A 21823-nucleotide genomic window follows, 5' to 3' on the forward strand; every position below is an offset into this window, starting at 1 on the left:
CGCATTAGTGGTAATTGCTTCAGCAAGATAACAAAATTTGTAGGTGTGTTTGTGATCCCAGTGAAGGTTATGACAATAAGGAATCTAGAAGATAGATGCATAGTTTCTGCATTCTCTTGACGTTGCTGAGATGAGAAATATATTCTCAAAACACTGACAAGTGCAGCAACTTGGACGGGTCGGTAAGCTTGCATTGTGAATGTAAAACAGAGTTGAAAAAATATGGCGACAAAGATAAGGTAGACGTGACAAACGCTAAATTCAAACCAACATTTCTTAAAAATCACACAAGTATTATACACTGCTCTTATCCCAGCTGGGATAAGAGTTTGATTTGATAGGTTTGTTAAGATATGGGTTTGATTTTCACGTTTGAAGAGGTGGATAATTATTGCGCAGATTGCATATTTTATTACAGCGTATTTGTTTTTATGACATTAATCTGAAAGCAGTGGTGTTGCTGCTGGGAATTTATAGTATGGGTTTTCTTATCCTGTTTCTGAGCTGGCGGAAGCTAGTTATTGAAAACTGTCACGAACGTATCACGGGAAAGTTTGCCATTCTTGCCAACGTACATCGTTGCGAAATATAAATGCGCGCAAGAAATGGTGACGTAATATCTCCACATTGTTGGATTTCCTTCCCTAATCAGCAGAAGTTGGGTACTTAAAAAGAAACAGCCTCAGGCATTGCTGAATTATCTAACCATGGTTTCATGTACACTTCGTATGGCGGATTTCTTCACAATAAATGACGCAAGACAAAGCTGGTGCGGACACTTACAAAGAAGCCGAGCTAGTGACAAACAACCTCTTTGAACAATCGGCATTTGAGAAGTCGCGTTTGGTTCGTCTATACCACACTTGGCGTCAATTTGAAATTGTCACTTTGATGTTTTATAATAAGGAGGACAGGAGTAGCATAGATTAAAGGACAAGAATAAATTTCGTGTTGTCGAAGCCTGGGCATTTCGGATAAAAATTGATTCGCGCGATCTCGCTTTTCAAATAAAAAATGTTCAAATGCATCACCATCAGACTAAGCATTTGAAGGAACCCTGAAGCGATTTTGTACAAACGTAGAGGCCTTAGGGCAGGTCCTTTCGATAATTAAGTGACGCATATAAGCACTTCGCATAAAACATGCAAGTTATTGCAAGGTTTTAAAAATTTGCATCGCCACCGATCACAGCGGCAACGCTGCCCTAAGTTTTCAGCGTAGTTAGCCCAATTGACGTTAGTTTTGCGAGCAATCCTACTGGCTGCCCAGGTGGCGCCGCCGACAAATTCTCCAACTCTACGGAGAACAAATGTTGTTCGCAATAGTTTCACTGTTCGTTAATTTCTTTCTATAAGAAAAGGTAACAGAACAAGAATGCACAACGACAATTTATCACTGCATTTAAGAACTACCGACACACAGAAAGTGTCATCTGATCTTGTTGCAAGGTTCTCCGTCTTGACGCAAGCTGCGAAGTCGCTGTTGGTATCAAGGGTTCTTTTTTGGAACACAACGGACCGAAATTTTGACATTGTGGATTGCAATTCTAGCCGCCGGTGGCATGTCAAGCCGTGACAGCGTGTGCCTCTGCAAGGCAACATGCGAGTGGGGTGGCTGCAGCGCACCCGGCTGTCGGTATCCGATCGGAGCCAACATCGCCGCCTTTGTGGCCGTCACTTCACGCCAGACGATGCTACCGCAATAATGTTTTAGTGTAACCGGTATTAGGCTAAACGCCAAGCAGACTGGGCGTTTTACTCGACGGATGAAGGCGCAAACACGAATGGTCTGCACGGTGCAGCATGGTGGCCTGGTGTGCATAACGCTCAAACAGACAAACAAAGTGCTAATATGGTAATAACCAAGTGTATTCTACTTTGTCGCTTGTGCACGCAGGATTGTAATCGCGAGAACATTGTCTTTTTCTATGTTTAAAATGTTTTACGCTTGCTTAAAGCAATAGTAGCTCTGTGCTTGGCTGGTTAGGCATTACGCCACCAGCTGGCTACACCATGCAGGACGCTCAGCCCGCTCACGTTTATGTCAAATCCCCTTCATCAGAGTGCTAGCAGCCTGGAGCGGCTTCAGTTTACGCCTCCGCCCACCCGTCAAAACACCCAGCTCGCCTGCGGGTATCGGAATACCGGACACGTTAAGCGCTGTGACCGAACGCTCGCAACGCAGGCTGCTTGAATAGCTCTCGCGAGGGATCGATGGCTAGGCGGGTAGCGGAGAGATCGGAGAGCGTTCGTGCAATAGCTCGAAAACAACTGGAAGTAGACGCCATGATGTCGCATCATTGCGCAGAGCCAGGGAAGGCGGAGCTTAGCCCCGATCGCTCGGCGAATGAGTTGAGGAAAAAAACCATGGCTAGAGAATAGGTAACTTGTATTCGTCCGTAGCACGTTTAATATTAGACGTTTCACTTAAATTGTGGCGCTAATGCTTTACTGTAGCTCTACCCTAGGCCTCTAAAAAGTTTGTCGAAAGCACCTCAGGGACCCTTTAAACGTCGTGGGAATTATAGGAGGGTAGGCCTCGAGATAATCGTGTGTGTTGTAGTAGTCATATTTAATGCTGAATATTTACAATAATAACGTTATTCTTATCATTGAAACCTTTTTCACAAGAGTCAAAAGTGAAGTGTTGCACTTCACTTGAACCTTTAAGGTGCTACGAGAGCGGTGAGTCAAATGCGAAACATACGATAAAGTGGAGTTCGTGAGCCCGCCTGTCTCACCATGGCTGGTGAAAAAAAAACGTGCTATATTCTCTAAATATTTATGATGTAAATGCGAAAAAAATCTTGCGCCATTTAAGTACAAATCTCACCTTAAGGTTCGTATCATTGTGCCCCGATATGATGTACCAAAACACGACACACTGCCATATCTTGTTGTTTTGAGGAAGGCTCTCTCCGATAAGCCCGGCTGAGTCACCGCTTCTTATGTCGTGGTTGCTCACGAATACGTATGAACCTGAAAAAAAAGCTAGTAAAAATGCGTTCATGAGAGCCTAAAGCCACTAATGCATGTCCTATGATGCGCCTTTATAATTCGATGACTATAGAGATTTCCGCACATCATTAGACAAGGCGGAAATGTTATCATATGCATTGGCAAATGTTGCCCCAGCAGGCAACACTATCGTGGCTCTCATTACGGAGAACACCAATTAACGAGACATGACGGTGAGGATGATGATGATGCTGTGCAGGTTGTGGTGGTGGTGGTGGTGGTGGTTCGATTTTGCGGCTGAAGGTCCACATATGACATATAAGTTTCGAGCTCACGGTAGTGGGCTTTGTCAATTATAAACAAGGTATAATGTGCTTGAGGGCTGTAGGGCGGCTCAGGACTTACTCTCGCATTACTCACCTTGACATTGTGCTCTCTACAGCTACCAGAGACAGTTTGTTGAGTCAGCCTTGGTACAGCTCAATGACCGGCCACTGTGTCAGCAGACAATTTGGAGGGCAGCCGTATGTAGTCTTAACACCAGAAGGCGACAAATGCGCAATTGAAGTTCCTCCTGTCAGGCGACATAGTTTAAGGAATCTGACACCCCCGTGTTATTTTGGTTTGGTTGACATCCCACCTTTCGCATCCAATGAACTCTATTTCTATCTCTTAGCTGGGCGAGTTGATGCCATATAGTGTACAGTTTTACGTGCAGGCTATGTTGCCCCCCCCCCCCCCCCCTCGTTCTTACTTTTCAGTACTTACCCAATCTTCCTCTAAATCACTGGTTTTGTTCTGTTAGAGGGGGATGGTTGATTACGTTTCATGTACAATAATTTCTATAGTTTAGTTGAAATGAAGTGCACTTTGAATGCACAATGAATCGCTTTAAAATACGGCAGATGTCGCGAAAAATAGGCACTTTGCGCATTCAGGGATGGAGTTTGTGCGCACTGATTATTTTAAGTCATAGGAGTAGTGAATTAACAGCACCAGTCCGGCAAAGAAAGTCTACATTGTGATCTGCATTATGTAATGCTATTGCCGCTGCAGATTGGCAGTCGCTTCGTCAAATACACACCCTACAAATGATTCGTTTCACCCAACCGCCACGGACAACAATCGCACGTGACGTCACTGTAATAACCCTTTAAACCAAACATGCCGACGATGAGGAGGCCGCCTTTGACGAAGATAGGTTCTCCTATCGAAGCGTTGGCCAGCCTTTCTGAGGTACCTTATCCCTGTTTGTGCCCTTTGTACCTCGTTTCATCAAAACGAATTCTGTGAATGGCTAACAGGAACAATGTACCAAATAAACCAAAGTCATTCACTGTTTGTTGGCGCTGCGTGCCTCACCTGAATTGTTTGCGAACGTATGGTCCCGACGTGGTCTCAGTAGAGTAGTCTTCACGTTTCCCCCACCGAGAATCCAGGATAATCTGTTGTTTCCTGGTTTGTTGATATTTTTCCATGTACACCAGCCATCTTCGAAGTTGCAGTGCCGGTTCTGCAAATCTAAACATAGCACCAGTGAGCGATTTCTCCAGATTAAGTTACGGATAAACAAGATCAAAATAAAAGGAAACGGTTCCGCTGCTTTTAAGGAAAGCCGTGATGGATATAAAAAAAATTTGAGGTTTTACTTGCTAAAACCACTTTCTGATTATGAGACACACCGTAGTGGAGGACTCCGGAAATTTTGACCACCTGGGGTTCTTTAACATGCACCTAAATCCAAGTACACGGGTGTTTACACCTTTCGCCTCCATGGAAATGCGGTCGCCGTGGCCGAGATTCGATCCCGCGACCTCGTGTTCAGCAGCCCAGCACCATAGCCACTGATCAACCACGGCGGGTGTGATACGTGAGTGTGATATGCGGGTGATATGCGGGTGATATGCGGTTGATATGCGGATGATATGCAGGTGTGATAAGCCGAATCTGCGTTAATAAGGGGGACAACGTTGCTGTAGGCGTGCGTAGCTGATTTTATTGATTGCGAGTATTAGCTACTAAAGTAACTTCAGGAATCAAAATTAAACTGTTAACAGCAGTAAAAGCAAATATAACATGCATCTTGGAAATTATGACACGTATGGCAAGCAAATATCGTCCTTACCTTCTGTAAAAAGATAAATGAAAAGAATATGCGCAATATACGTCAGTGCATTTTCATGCAATTGCAATGCGCAGTTTTTGTAGCCCGTAGATGTACCACGACAATATGCTGCTGGCATTGCTGTCTGACGTTTTACCGGGACCATTCGCTCACAGTCAACTCTGTCGTTATTTTTCGTAGTGTTTATTTGTAAGTCACACACGTGAAATGCAAACAATTCTTGATTCTAAGTTGTTACTCTTTTCGCACTACGCGATCGTCTGCTGTAATTAAGCAGTTACACATCTTTCTTGAAACCAACTGAATCGACCACTTATAAAGAGATTTCGAAATTCTTAACCATGCCAAATATTTTTCATTTCATCAATCGCTAAAATGGCCGCTTAAGTATGAGGATACCGTTGGAACAGCTGTTTGCCGACCGTCCCCGCCTCACAAACCATGATGTCCTGTCAATTGACCCGATGAGCGAAAAGTTCTAGTGGTGGTTATGGAACGATTAAAGAGGAAGCGTTTTCAATGCGTAAGCATTCGTTGGCGAGTACACTAGCCCGTCACGGGAAAAGTGTAATGCCTTGTATCGGCACAAAAATATGTAATTTCAAAAGTTAAGACATTCAGTCGCTTTAATATTGTAAATTTATTTCATTTATTTATCAAATACTGCAGGCCCTCACAGCGGGCCCTTGCAGGAGATGCATAAAAATACAAAAATGCACAAACTAAATTCAGCGTAGTGACAGCACAAAACACAAGCGCTAAATTACAATGGGGCAGGTTGTATACTAACAGGAGAAAACTTATGCAGTGTGATGCGTGACTATGAATGAGAAGCAATCAATTTGTCAATAGATTATATCAGTGGTCATAATGACATCAGCAGGCAGCTTGTTACATTCCTCAATTGTACGTGGAAAAAAATAATACTTGAAGGCGTTTACCTTGGCGTGGTATGGAGTTAGAGACTGATCATGACACGCCTTGTAGATGCTTGGTAACATCCCTTGTAACATTGTAGATTTGGCAACAATGCCTAGTAGATGTTTCGTAGATGTTTGGTTTTGTAGATGCTTGGCAAAGTCGATTATTCGTAACATTATAAGTGATAAAACCAATTTCACCCCCCCTCCAAAAAAAAAGAAGAGCCTACCAATAGGGATACATAAGTCTACTTAGAAAATGCATGGGAAAGCTTATAGTAGGGGAGGGCCAACTTGAAATCTGGTATTAGGCCAAGATAAATTTAGGGGTGGGCCTGCCAAGGTTAATTTAGAGGTAGACGAAGTTAAACGTGAGGGTGGGCGAACCTAAACTTGGGGTTGGGCCAACTTAAACTTTTAGGTGCACCAACTTAAATGCGGTGGTTAGCCAGCATTAAATTTAAAATTGGGCCAGCTCAAACTTGTGGGCATGCTTAAGCATAGTTGGACAACTCTACTGGAGTTTCTGCAATGCTTTTTGTCTTTTGGGAGTGTGATTGGGGACAAGGGAGACTAAAATAAGTCAGAGCGCTGAAAGATGGCGTTGGTGGTAGTCAGTGTATGCCTGTCTGACTCAGAATTAAAGAAAAATAATCAATCAATCCCTCGAGTCCAGAATAAGGCTTTGTTAGAAAAGTAATGATTGGCGCTGAACTACCTTTAAGCATTGGAAGAGGAAAGTGCTGGCAGAAACACCGCCTTTTTTCAACTCTAACAGAAACTTCAAAGAGGAATTAATTTCAGTTGCGAATGTATGGTGCAGAACAGCAGTATGTTATTGGCTCTACATGGGGCAATAAGACATCACTCTATCTGGAGTCATTAATACAACCCCCCCCCCCCCGCCTCCAGTACCGCTTTAATAAAATCCATAAAATGAGAAATGATTGCAAGCTCTACCAGGACCCGCGGTAAGCACTGCAAGACACGCGTCGATTGCACATTCACTGTTGTAGGAGATGCCTTAGCATAACACATTTTGCATGCGTACTACAAGTGCAATAATACATCTATGCAACTGTGTCGTTATTCATAGTGGTATTGCTTGAGTCGCTTAGTGTATTCAACTTCGCGTGTTTCTGCGTGTTCTTTAATTGGTTTTGAGTACTTCATTTTACTTGGCTGGCAACATGGCGGGTATGCACGCACACTTGGATATCCTTCCATATGTGGCAGTACTTTCAGCGCGCTTCTATTTCGTTTTCCCTTTGACAAATGTCGGCTTGTGCCATCGAATGGCGTCAATTATCCTTAACTTGATGACATGAAATTAAAGGGCGCGAGTTGTTGGTTGATATCTTTATTGTTTTTTATTTCAAGGCTGTAGTATTATTCGTCATTATATCGTCGTAAGAAAAGTAATAATGCCATATTTCTGTTGTTGAGAATTCGAAAAATGCGGAAAGGAAGTAGTTGTAATACCACTCATCATAAACGGTGTCTCAAGGTTGCAACGAAGTAACACGCTTATCACTGGACTTTTGAGAAACGCCCACCTGTGCTCATATGAATGTGGTCTCTTGATGTGGAGACACTGGATTGCTCGTTGGTTTCGCACCAGGAAGTTGATTCAAAACCGTCCTTACTGAAACGTTCTGTATGCCATTCTGGTAATTCTTCATCCCTTCTGTATAATTCTTACTGAAACTCCAAGGGTTCTAGATCAATTGCGTGTAATTTGCATAAGAACCATACGAAAACATGTGGAAATATTAAAGTGCATACATAGTGCTTTAGCAGGGATGTGATGAGCCTCGACGTGGAGGGATCCATAAGTCAGTTTATATTCGTACAGGCAACAATAGTCTTCACTGGCGCCTTTTTTGGCATGCGTTCGTTCTCTAGCTTAAGTCACGTTTACGGAATCACACAAAGCAAACGTAAAATAGTGTCACTTTAAGGTGGACAGTAAAGATACCACCACAGAGCGCTGTCTATGTGGTACTTATTTCAGAAAAACCATGTTACGTACCTCTCGTTCCAGTGCAGTCTTGAAGTGTGATGGCGTCGATCGCGCAGAAGGGTCTAGCAATGAACTGCTCCGACCGTAAGGCGCATTGGAATTCGATCTGCATAGAAGCCGTTGCGTAATACTTTTTTGAAGTAGCCTGTGACAGTTTCACAATCAACTGCATCGAAAAATTAAAAAAAAAAGAAATTAAAGAGTTTTACGTGCCAAAACCACGATCTGATTAGGAGGCACACCGTAGTGAAAGACTCCGGAAATTTGGGCCACCTGGGGTTCTCTAACGTGCACCTAAATCTAAGTACATTGGTGTTTTCGCATTTCGCCCCCATTGAAATGCGGCCGCCGTGGCCGCGATTCGATCTCGCAACCTCGTGCTTAGCAGCCCGACACAATAACCACTAAGCAACCACGGCGGGTAGCCTGCATCGAAACAACCCGTTGTTGTCACGATGTTCTATTTATTTGGGGCCATGCATTGTCTATGCGTTAACATAGCTGGTGGGTAAGTGGCAAAAAAAATTCCCTGTAATACCTTCACATCAGGCATCATGTTTTTGTGTGCAAGCAATCACAAAAAATGGTAAGAATGAATTCAACTATCAGGATAGTACTGAATTGGTATTCTTGAATATCTAAAATATCGTACCGCCTTATTACTAGCGGAACAAGGTGAATTAAAATTCATGTTTTGAAAATTCTACTTTCATTATTTAATATATCTTGAAATCAGTTAGTTTCAATATATGATCCTGTAATGGCAAAGTGAAAAAAAAACGTAAGCACAATCAATTTTCATTCGTTACATGGCACTACGAATTCTTCATAGACGTACCTTGAAATCATTTTCTTGTTTGAAGGTCACGTCTACAGTGGTCCAGGCGCCCCTAACCAATGCCTGAGGAGGTTGGTACCAGAGACGTTTACGCGCAGCTAAGCTGCCTGAAACAGTGGCGTCAATATGTACAGTTCATGACGATTACAAGAACAATGGCGGAAAAAGTATTCAAAACACAATATTTTAGATAAACTTATTATCAGCACCATTGGAAGGGAACCTTTTAGCTATACAGTATTTATCGATCAAGTTTAAGCTAAGCTTACTTGAAGCCTCAATGGTCTTTTTTCTTCAACGTTTGCTCGTCAAAAGTTTCAGAGTTTATTGCTTCAAATTCGTTGCATGTGTTGATAGATATGAAATACTAAAGGAGGTCCCATAGTCAAATACTGTGAGCCCCGGTCTAGGTTAGGTGGTGAGAGGAATTACAACAAAAACAACAACAATTACAACAAAATAAAGCAATATCATGAGATTAACAAAGAAGTCATAAAGTAGAACTAAGATAAAAGACATGTTGAGCAATTCAAAGTTTCTTCTGTGTTCTCTCAAAAATAGAAACCCTAAAGTTACACCAACGATGCCAGCGAATAAATAATGATGACCTGGCAGAAATATGGGGCCCTATAAAGTAAAACTATTCCAATATATTTCTATTCCAATCTCGTGACGTCAAATTTGCGTAACCGGCAACGCAAACACCGGGCGGTCACCCGCAGGGTTGTCAGAACAGACCAATCAAACGGTTTCCTCGTTCATAGGAGGTCATTTTTGTTTGCTTGAAAAACGAATAAGATTGCCTACACTGAGCGGCTTGTCGTATCTAATTGGCTGACAAGAGGCGACGAGAACGCTTAAGGGGAGAGGGATTGGATGGGGCGGAGCCACTGCACTGAAAGTCGATAACCGGACGAAGAGGGTGGTGCCGGCGTGTACGATTGGTCGGCTTTCCCTTACTTAGCTTGCGGTGGCTGGTCGAAAATCGCGGCGGCAGGCAACGGAAGCTCAAGACTGACGCTAAAACGGACCCTCAGCAAAGAAGAGTTAGCAGAATGAGGGGGTAAACGTGCCGAAAGTGCTCGAAAACGTTACACGGCCACGCAAAAAAGCTTTATTATACGCAAATGCACCCATGCTCTCCGGCAGGTGCAAGTAGCCAGTGTCTGAGCGATCGGCGGCAGCCATCTTCTATTCCTTTCGGAACGGGGCAGCCTGCGGCTATTCCGAAGAAAATTCAGTATTGTTCGGCATATTAATGCATCTTTATCGCGTACACGTCACTTTGACGCGGTGAGTTCTTGCGGTTTTGTGACGTCGCGTGACAGGCAGGTGAAGTGGGTGCAGCCCGAAAACTTTTTACCAATAGCCGAGGGCTAATGGCGAAAAGGGGTCGAATCAGAAATAACTGTTTTTCTTTTTTCTGTCAAATCATGCATGATCAGTGTGTACACATCATATCAGATGGGGAGGTATCGCGGTTTTCGTAACGTCGCGTGACAGACAGGTGAAGTGGGGGTGGTCGAAAAAAGTTTTTGACCAATCGTGGAGGGCTGATAGCAGAATTGGAATAGAAAAGTTTGGAATAGTTTTACGTTATAGCGCCCATGGTTCTATATATGAGCGCACATGTCAAAGCATTGACTGTGATCATATCTATGAAGCCAAACATATGGCTTAAGGTTAACAGGCATATAAAATGAATCACTGGTGCTATCGTTTTGCGAACCATCCGGATAAAGTCGTTTGTGAAAATAAAACTGGTCTTTAGCAGCAAACTAATCAAAATGGTAAAAATATGCCCTCAAGATGTGTTACCAGTGGTGGAAGCTGTAATGCTGTACGCCTTTTCGGGGGTTGCCTCAGTCCAGGCAATGTAGTACTGAAACTGAAGGCATCGAACTGCAGGACGTCCAGGCAGCTTTGGAGAAGTCAAGACAGCTATCGCAAAATTATTTCTGAGACCGAGGTACACGACACCACCTGGAAAAAGATGACCATCTCTTGAGACCACCGTGTCATATGCTACAACATATCCTCAGGGACGGAGCTAGTCACATATGGTTTCATAATTTTGCATCAGAACCCCTTCATTCTTCCAACTCTCAACAATAAAATTCAATGAACACCTATTTATCCCTACATGGAACAATGCGAAAGCTTCGTGACTACCGCGCAATGCTTACACATCATGCCGCAACCCAAGGTCGTGGGTTCGAGTGCCTTAATTACCTGTACCCTAATTTACTGTGACTTAATTTACTTCGTCTTAATCAACACGAAACTCGTGGGCTCGACTGCCACCAAAGGTCGCGCGCTCGAGTGCCTTAATGAACTATATCTTGCTAAACTGTGCCCTAATTCGCGTTTGAAATGGTAAAAAGAGAGAAGCGCAATTGTCTTTGTTTACTGACAAAGCTGGAAAACGCATCGCCAAAAGGGGGTAGAGACTCCTTACTGTAAACTGAGCATTTTACTCCTATCTCCTACTTGGGTGAGCATTCGGCTTTTGACGAAAACAAACATGGATTGAACCCATGCATATTCGCGATCGCATCGCAAACAGCCAGAAACACTGTGGAAATCAACACGAGCCAGAGTATTTTTCTTACGAAAGTTCCACTCTCCATTCCCGTCATCCACAGCAAGAATGATGGTGATCGATGAAATGAGACCAATAGTTAGCAGCGTCATGCTGCTAACTATGGGTCTTGCCGATTAGCGAGTATTTTATTCTAAACGAAACTAATAAGGCCTATAGGAGAGTTCACTTCTCTATGTCATTGGTTGGCCGTTGGAAATACGCTGGCAGCGGGGCTTTCATCGGCGGCTGCGTAGTTTGCAGCAGGGAGAGCCCACAGTTGATGCAGCCGCCTTCCTCCTCACCATGCAGCATATTGCTGGATAAAGGTACCGCAGCTGTAAACGAAACTTTTCTTTTTCCAATAGCAATTTTGGCAGACAGCGTTGGCGCTAGTGTGTCGGTCCCAGCTGTGCGCCCCCAAAATCGGGTATGGCATTTATTTCTACAGAGATAAATGTATGTAGCGTGCTATGCAAGATGCTTCTTTTTAAGCCTCACGAACAGCGGCTACTTATACTACTTATAAGAGGACTGCTACTGTTTCACGTCGGCACCACGTTTTTCTGAGTGTCTCGAGACGGTAAATTGAGCCAGTTGGTCAGAATTCATTGTAAGGTTCGTTGGAGCGCAACACAAGACACGGACAATAGGAATATATAAAATGACAACACGGCGCTGACATTCAACTGATCATTTTATTGAAGATATGTCTACCATATGCATAGGTGCCAGTTCATGACCATAATCTTTGTGTCTTGGTCATGCCATGGTTATGAACTGCCACCTGTCTATATGTCAGACATATCTTCAACAAAAAATATCAGTTGAGAGTCAGCGCCAGGTCGTCTTTTTATACCTTCCTTTTGTCCGTGTCTTGTGTTGCGCTGTAAGGAACGTTACAATGAATGTCTCAGTGTCAGCCAACTCGGAGCATATATGAGAGAAAAAGTAGGATATGCTAATCGTGTGATGAAACCTGACAAGAGGTATCTGCACTGTACTCATGCTTTTGTCATGAATAAATGCGGGCGCGATGTGTAAAGTCGTAATTTTCTCAGGTTATTCTATCACGGCTTATCCTCTTTTTCATGAATGGTAACCATTTTAGGTAAGCCGTAGTGAGATATTGAAAAACATTGATATTTACGGAAACATTTCCAGTGTTAGCCCGTGTTAAATTTTATTCCCCATAGACACCTGTAGTGCTGAAGACTACTAATTGTAGAGCGCAGCACTAGCACCTGTATTTGGAAGAGCTTGGTTGCACAGAAATTACCGCAGTGACAATGTGAGATTCATTTGACGAAAATAAACAACAGCGTTAAATGTGCCTCTTCGCAATACTTGATGGCAGTTTTACTCATTTTTCGTTCAAGACGAAAAGCAAAATATTTCACTGTTGTCGCGTCAGTAAAACAGACATAAGCTGGAAATTGGCCTCGATTTGACAGAAGTGGCTAGAATATAGCGGCAACTTGAGCCCTATCCATTTACTCTTACTGCCAAGAAGATAATGATGGTTCAAAGCTGCTCATGGCAGCAACAGCAGGACGCTTTAGGGTCTCAACAGGTAATTACGTTGCCCGCCATGACAGACTTATTCATGGAATTCAGTGCCATACATTTACCCAGTTTTGAACCTTTGCATAAAATCTCAACTATTTAAGTTTTAAGCTCGAATGCCTTGTAGCTCATGTAGAGCACCCAGTTATGCAAAATAATATGGGCAGTCATGGCACAAAAAAGAGACACATTTGCACTGATGAGCTAACATACAGTAAGAGTAAATTCAAAGGCAAGCAGTTTGATTCTACTCAAAACATGACTTCTTTTCTACGCTCATTGGAAAAGTTAACAGTTTGTAATAATTTGTAACAGAAACTTTCAATGGTAACTTGGGGCTAATCCATGCTTAAAGTCTGGCGACAAGGCGGGAACACACCGCACTTCTAAGTGCTTTTGCGCGTAACAGGCGATGTGGGTAGTCACTTGCTTTTGGCGTTCAAATTTGTGCTGATGATCCGTATCTTGAAGGAATAAGCACCTGCAAATCGTTAATTCTTGTCCAGAACCAGTGTAATTTATTCGCATTGCTCCTCTGCTTATGTATTTTGAAAGTTAATATTTGTACCCTGCATGCTGTGCGAAAGTGATTAAAATACCCAACCTGCAAAGTCCGCTCTGACAGGAAAGCAGTCAACCACAAGATGATGAGCAGTTATTGTACGTGATAACGCTTATGAAAGTCACGATCATTACATATGTCAACTATGTTTAATTTTTTTTTTGAGGAACAGCGTGTTAAACTTATTTGGGAAGATCGTACCAAGTGCATAGTAGCATGTCTATTGCAAAGTTGATCATTGGCGGAACCGGCCCACGATCATGTTCTCCTTATGTGTTTACGTTTTTGACTCGCGCTATGGAAGTGGCATTGTGCATTGAAATCTTACGATATTGTAGTTCACACGTGAAATGTTTATTGACTGAGCTGTATTTAATTTTGTGTTCATATCAATTGCGAGGCTGATGAGGGCAAAGTCATTGAGAGTGCTTACCAGTCCTGTCTTCGTGGCCTGCTCAGTTCACAAGAGCACAGCCATGTTTGTAGATTTGGATCGCTTCGTTACCAAGCTATTTCAATATGAAAACAGTGGTTCATGCAAATTCACAGTATCAGACAACAATCCCATAATATCGGGGGATATTTGTTGAGCGAGGCATGGTTCAACGAGGTGTACGCGAAGATAAGTACGAAGCTAAAGACACTGGTAAGGTTGGCTCATTCAAATGGCGTTTTTTCCTCAAAGAAATAACAGGTAAATTTCTGTGACCGCTAGAGTACCATATAATTTGAAAGAGATATAATTTCGCAAGAAGATAGAGGCTTGAAGTGATTAACGGCGACCTAGCAAGGAATGAAAATGACAGGAGTGCGTGCTTACTTAGAAATAAATTATACAACAATGACCTTAGCTCACGACAGCAAAGGGGAAAAAAGGAAGCGGTGTGGCACAGAAAAGTATGCACGTCGAAGCAGTAACTCAACTCGGAATAAATACAATGAACAAAATAATGTTTCTTGTAGCCTTGTCACGCTCACGCTACACAGTGTCATGTGCTCACCGTGATAACTGCCTGTTGAATAGTCCGGACGGAAGAAGCTCTCCCGTGGGCTTCCTTCAAGTTTCCATTTATTGTTTCCGCTTCCAAGATCATAGCCGCATGTGTCGCCCCAGTCGAAGTTACAGGAGCCGTCCGTTGGTTCTGAAATGCGTTAAATTGTTACGATTACACGGAAGCGAGGGCTTAAATAATTGGGACGAAGTGCATAGCTCGCCCGGGCCCCAAACACTTTCGTTCGTATTATTTGTTCATCTTCTCCGATGTAGTACGCAGTTATTCACTAATATAGCATTTATGAATTAAATGTAGTAAACATAGAAGAACTCAATAATAAAAAAGATATCTGTTTATCCTTCCGTAAAATGGGTGTGCATAAGGACACAAGTTAGTACGAACTGCATATGAATTATTGTTTTATGTACCTGTCAAATATATGCTTTGTTTCAGAGATAGTGTGTTGGGAGGCTAGTTGGTAAGACATATTTTTTCATGAACTTAAACTGCGCTAAGGACAAGTCATAGGGGTACAAGAAGACAGGGCAACGCAACTAACGAGAACAACAAGTTGCTAGTCTGCGTCAGTCCTTTCTTCTTCTAACTCGGTTTCGCGTCCCTAGCGCAGTTGAAGTTCACAAAATTTGTTCCAGTGTTTTCTTAAAATCTTTAACAGAACACTACGACTTAAGTTACGAATATGCTTGAGCGTCTACGACAATACATTAAGACAGGTCGTGACGTATTTAAAAATTAGGCTTCAATTTTTACTAATTTGTTACTTTTCATTTATTTTGCCACTTCTGAGGTTCTGCATATGAGAACGGTACGTTTTCTTTACTAGAAATAACAAGCTATGGTTAATGCTCGCAAGTATTTGGGAAGCATCTTGCGTGATATGCGTCTGTTTAGGCAGACAACTAAAGGCATGTGCTGATTTCACACAAACCTTGAGATTTATGTGAGGCAAATGTTTTGTGAATGTTAATAAAACTAAATAGGATGCGTACAATACTCTTTATTTTAATGCAAGGCAATGTGTAGCTCGATGCAATGTCTATAGATATGAACCGCACTGGTCATAACAATAATGTCATTTATAGTATAGCTCTTGCAACGCAGGTGTCTTAACTTCATTATTGTGCAGTGTTTGTACATTTGGACTGCTCAGTTCACAAGCTATTTCAATATGTAAACAGCGGTTCATGCGAATTCGTAGTACCACACAACAATGCAGTAGTATCCGAGGACATTTGTTGAGGGAGACATGGTGAGACGAGATGTACGCGAAGACAAGTAGGAAGCTAAAGACAGTGGTAAGGTTGGCGCATTAAATCGGCATTATTTATTCACGTTAGCTTCGTTGCATGCAGCACTTTCATACTGCAAATTATGACTGCGGAGTTTTCACTGGCGCATAATAAACACAGCCAGTTTATCACCGCAACAAAATAACTCATTTTACTTCGTATTCGAAAGGTGCGTTGTATGATCAGCCTGTTATTACCTTGCGGGCACTCTCCGCTCTCCAATGTCAGGTCATCAACGGCAAAAGTAGCTTCTTCAAAAGAGTCCCTGACGAAGTAGTAAATCTGTATCTGAAAACGAATGTTTATTTATGGTTTAAATAACACAAGCAAAAATCGCAGTGATGCAATCGTTACAGCATAGGCATATGCAGAGCTTCAGTTACAAATTATTTCAGCATGATGTATGTGACTGCTGAATTTGTGAAGGACTTGAAGTACAGGTAGGAAGGCGACGACAGAGATGACACAATACTTTCGGTGATCAACTGCGGAGCCAGGAAGCTTTAACGTACATTTAAAGCCAGCTGACTAATTCCTAAGGAAAAACATTTTGCAATACTGTGGCTTTGTTATTGCTCAAATTTTGCAGTATCAGTCGATGAACAATGCTAGAAGAAGGAATATCGCAGGAGCCAACATTTCGGCAAGGGACCATCAACCTCTTCTGCAGTTTGGTCACTCACGATTGTATAGGATCACATTTAATGGTCCGTATTGTTTAGTATAAAAGATCAAATTGTTACTTGCTGATTTGTCAGTGTTACTTGCCTGATTTGTCAGGATAAATGAATGCGAAATAGCCTTTTTCCTCGTCGTTCCCCGCGGGTAATGACAAAAGCATGACGCCTACGACGTTACTTTGTCACTTGCGGCGCCTACAGTACGGTAAAGCATGACTTCAAGATTAGTTGCTCATAATTTCTGGGCATATTTTATGTGGACACCAAGGGTGGTGCAGACGAAAGAAACTTGTTATTTTCTGCTTGACAAGCAATGCGCTTCTTCGAAACGACCTTGTAAATTACCTTGACTTTGAAGATGCAATCTTGCTACAAAAAAAAATTGAAGCAGGCAGCTAATTTTGACGGAAGAAAGGTGGAGAGGTCAGCATGAGTGAAGTGCCTCTGTCTTGTCACTTCATGCTAAATAAGAGGTTTCGAGAAAGAAAAGAGATATGATGTTAAGAGGAAGGAGGGTGACCTGGTGAAGTTCATAATGGTGAGAGCTGTACAGTATGTACTGTTTCTGAGCAAACCGTGCATGCATGCTTCACAGCATATGCATCATCGCTGACAAACGTCGTGATTAGCCCAGTGTAGCCAAGATAATGTCTATTGCCTGCATATTTTAGCAGCTTTAAGCGCCATGGGCGTATTTAAGCCAGAGAGTAGCAGCTGCAGGGCGTCGATTATTTGCTGCAGCATGGATGTGATGTCAGAGTTCCGTAGGGACGTCTCGATGCACTGTTGCTGCTCGCTCTGACATTCCGAGGTCCATGTCCGCGGCGGCAAGCGCGATCATGCACTCGATTCCGGGATTGCAATGCTCACTTGAAGAAATGGCGAGGAAAGATCAATCGATGCCAATTTCAACACTTTCTGCAGAACCTCCGCAATCAAAAGTGACGGATCTCTCGTTTGGACCCGCAGGTTGTCCACATCCACGACACGATCGTCTTCTCCGGTGCTGCACAGACGCTGCCACCGATTTTTGTTACACACGTGTCTTGTTCTTTTGGTTCAGCATTCTCAACCAATTTTTTATGTGCGGAACATTCCCTGGAATGCACATCGTGTAGTCAATCGCTATTCGAGAACTTGATTTTTTTTCGTTCTACATAGACATGTCGTAGCTGCCTGCACAGCGGAGGCAAGCCGTCTCGCCTTATGCCCAACAGCATCTTAATGGAATGCGCGGACACCAAACGAGACCAGGAGGCAATATTGACATCCCAGAAGTACTGGCTTACAAAGCAGATAGAAGCATTACCGGATAGGCAGTCGAGATAAACAGGGGACTTTTAGAGTATTGGTGGAAAAAGCAACAAAGAGATTGATGGGACCGGAGCCTTTAGATACATAGGTAGATATAGAGAATTTAAGGAAGACCGAAAAGATTAAGAAAGGAAAGCGAAACCCTAGACTGATCAGGATGTATAGATACCTGATTAGCTCATGCAGCCTAGGTGACCATTTGTCGCCGACCCGTTTCAAAGGTGTGCCAATAAATCGTCATCATCATTATAATTGTCATCAGACCTAATTAGAGGACATGTGGGCTTTTACGGAGTGTTTTACTACCATGAGCATGCGATGGAGGGTTACTGTATATAAAGGCTGCCTTTTTTGTTTCCGCCTTGCGATTCGCAATCATGATTGAAAATGTGTCAGTACAACTTTAGACAAACTGAAGGACAGACAGCCTTGTAGAACCAATTGGCACAAAGCCGAATCATTGTATAATGTTGCTCTCTCTCTCTCTCTCTGCATGTGGTTGTCTTCTGTATATTTCTCTCTTCCCTTACCTCTTCTCCAATGCAGGGTTGCTAACTGGATATTTATCTTCGAGTTATCCTCCCCGCATTCCGCCTCTCGTTTATCTCTCTCACTTTTTCTGTTATCGTTATTAAGTCGTAATCATGGCACTTCCAGGGCTATTTGCTTTCTCATGGTAGTAGCGCCTGTTGGTGGACAGGAAGGCGCAACAAAAAAATGGAAAATAATAAATGATAAAGGTATTAGGTGGACCTGTGCCCCCAATAATAAATAATTTGGCTGGGGAATAATTTGGTCTCGGGAATAAGTGACGCTTCCGACAGCTAGCTTTTCGCTTACAAGGCATAATCTTAGGTTCCGAAACAGTCAGTGGTCACTACTACGATTTGAGATCACACTACACGCATCCCGTACTAAGGATCATGACGGATTCATTGTGCTAGTTATCATACGTCTGAAGTAATAGGGGTGTGATAGCGCCTGCTGTTCATGCGCATATTTGAAAACGTGATAAGAGACAAGATGCAGACGCTGCACAAAAATAACGAAGACGTCACCGCTTTTGAATCATATAGTGGACACAGTAGCTATTCCTCCAACTGTTCCCAAGGACTCGAGCTTAATTAATAAAATACGCTACGATACCGTGAAAGCGGCCCCAAAGTACATGCATCCAATAATGACGACGGCACGGCGTGATGAGTAGACTTTGTTGAGCGACATCTAATGATTCGCTTAACTGATCGTTTTTCCCTGGTGGCGCGCGTTACATTTGTCTGGCCAAAATGTAGTGCATCGAGCAGGTTAGCCTGGTACGTCGAGTGCGCCGCGCTATGCCACAGAGCGCCAATGGGGCGTTCTCGCCGCCAGCATTATTGCGCCGCCGAGACCCCACGAAGTTTCGATCACGAAACCCCTACAGTCTCAAATAAAGATGATCAATAAACAGGTAGGGAGCTCCCTTGGAGAGCGCCTGCACGTTTGCCCGAGCAATGGTTTCTCTGTCTTCATTCCATAGCAGGCTCCCCTTCGCTGCGATCCGTTTTGGAGCGTGGTAGGACCCAGACAAATGTACTACGCTACTTTTTATAAAAGGTATTTAAATTATTTGATTGTGTGAGTGTGTTGCACGCGAAACAATGAATATTGAGGCTAGGCAAAATGTGCCAATATTTTAAAATATCGCGCATAGCGCCTGTTTAGTTGGCTTTACACATACGCTTTCCATGTTCTCTCTGTCTGTTTAGCTTAAGTTGTTACTTGATAAGAATTCAGGCCTATTGCTTCGCCACTCCTCTCTCTCACAATATTTACACATTTGGCACAACAATGCAGTCTTTTGGACTATTAATGACAGCTGGCTTCGTCAACCCTAAAGAGCTTGTCGATGTTATCGAGGGGGTACGATGCCTACATAATGAGGTGCATGTTGGCGCCACTTCATAAGGTGCTGCGAGCATTATTGCGTTCTAACCTTGAGCATAAACAACGGTTCTGCCAAGCCTGACACTAAACGTTCTTTTTTTAACTAATACACATCTCTTTGAACGGCGACCGGATCAGGGTTGCTTTTCATATCGTTTCGTTACGCAAACGGCGTTGGAACAAGATATATATTTCTTTTATTCCAACTGAAATCATTAAGTATTATTCTCAAAGTCAGTGGTAGTTGGTCGGTTACTCTGCTACACATTCTTCCTTTGAACCACAGGCTACCAATAATGGCAGGACCCATTTTCTGGAAGCAGTTGCTGGCCCACCCAAGGTTGCTTGATGGCGATGCCCGGCGCTTCATTACTGTGTAATATGCATGCGGACACCTAAATGGGCAGTCTCTTACGCTCTCCATTATTTTACTAAGCTAGGTTGTCGTCGGCCAACCACTGAAACCCGGGGCAGCAGTAAAAGGCTATCGCTTTCGTATCTGACAAGTCTGCACCCACCTCGATGGAACCATTCCGCTTCTCTGAGTACTTCACCCGCTGCCAGCGCGCGGCCATCTCGCGCTGGGTTGTGTAAAACTCACGGCGCATGCCATCGGCGCCTTTCGCCAGGAATTCTGCGGCGTGGTGCACCTTACCGGACTGGTGGTACCATGCGGTAAAGCACAGTGGCCCGGTAGACCGGCGAGAAATTATGGTGGGTCCACCCATGTCACGGCCAGCAGTTGCGTAGGCGCACGAGCCTCGATCTACGCATAAAAAAGAAAGAGCATTGCAAGCAGCATTTAGAATGCTGTATTGGGGATTAAAGTGACAATAAAAGAAAAAAAAAACTCGCAGTTTCGCCTGACAGGCGAAGCATCAATTGCGCTAACAAATAAGTAGACAACAATAATAAGTAACGATAGTAGTTTTATCGGCTGTACACACTTGTAAACGCTCGCTTACTAACTAAACTAACAAGGATGGTGTCAGAGCGCACAGTCAAAAGTGCACATATCACGCTCGATGACTGTGGCCACTCAGTATCAGCACGCTGGCTTGAGGAAGCATGACAGCAGCAGTGAACGAAGTGACCTTCCTGGTGTCTATAACTTCAACCCAAAGTGAGCGGCTAAGAAGCAGTAACGCAAAGCCACGAGCCGTCGGCCCACCTAGGCTCTGTCCGCAAAGTAGATCGCTTTCAATATAAAGCCCGCGCGCCCACATGTGGCCGCGCCACACGCACTTTCTGCCTATGTATAACGTTCCCGTAACTCCCCATCCCGTGGTTCCTCGCGGGCGACGGGAAACGGCGCGCTTCCTCCCCATTTTCCTCCCTTGCGGGCGCGACATTGAGCCGAGATCGTCGGCTCACCCTCGCGCGCTTTCACTCGCAGATACAGCACACCACGCGGCGATGGTGTTATCGCCCTTGCACATTATACGGAGCATCACGGCAACTGCGACGAAGACGCCAAAAATGCGCCTGGGTGTTCATACAATTGCCTTCACCATAAATGCTTTCCTCCCATATCACTAAATTATTCTTCCCCAGTACCAAAAATACAGCACTGTTGCAGCGAAAATTTCCTTTGTGACCAAGAAAAACGAAAGACTCAAAAGACACCGCCTTAAAGTTCCCCACCAGCTAACCATTATCTCGCATTCTGCAGAAAGTATCAAGAGGATTTCGTTTCTTTTTTTCTTTTTAGAGCGCAGCTCTTAGGCACCTGTTATTGCGGCGAACGTCGGCATCCTCGGCATCCCTCGTAACTGAGCGAACGAAGACAGCGAAGGATGAAAAGCGAACGCGGAGTGTGGACGAAAGTCGGCAGTAGTGAAGAGAGCACGAGGAGGAAGGCGGAGGAGAAGCGTGCAGCGGAACCATGAGGCGGAAAGCGGAGGAGCATGTATGGCGAAAGCGTGAGAAGTGTAGTGCCGCTCAGGACGGGCTCTGCGGTGATGATGGCTACGAGATGGTGCCAGAGCAGCGCACGTCGTCTGTTCACCGATGACGATGATTTCTC

The 21823-nt window shown here is 43.6% G+C and overlaps 1 protein-coding gene across 1 annotated transcript in view; it reads right to left on the minus strand.

Moving 5' to 3' along the window:
• Positions 1-20840, minus strand: part of LOC126537870 (MAM and LDL-receptor class A domain-containing protein 1-like) — a 232206-nt gene extending 211366 nt beyond the window's left edge. Inside the window, exons 1-8 of the mRNA XM_072287646.1 lie at positions 20316-20840; positions 16075-16165; positions 14574-14714; positions 10682-10846; positions 8864-8970; positions 8035-8131; positions 4320-4478; positions 2833-2978 (exon numbers count right to left, since the gene is read on the minus strand). Of these exons, the coding sequence (XP_072143747.1) occupies positions 2833-2978; positions 4320-4478; positions 8035-8131; positions 8864-8970; positions 10682-10846; positions 14574-14714; positions 16075-16165; positions 20316-20525 (1116 nt within the window). The 5' untranslated portion in view covers positions 20526-20840. The remainder of the gene's footprint in view (positions 1-2832; positions 2979-4319; positions 4479-8034; positions 8132-8863; positions 8971-10681; positions 10847-14573; positions 14715-16074; positions 16166-20315) is intronic.
• Positions 20841-21823: the final 983 nt, after the last annotated feature.

The sequence above is a fragment of the Dermacentor andersoni genome, chromosome 4 (assembly GCF_023375885.2).
Source record: "Dermacentor andersoni chromosome 4, qqDerAnde1_hic_scaffold, whole genome shotgun sequence".
Classification (NCBI taxonomy): domain Eukaryota; kingdom Metazoa; phylum Arthropoda; class Arachnida; order Ixodida; family Ixodidae; genus Dermacentor; species Dermacentor andersoni.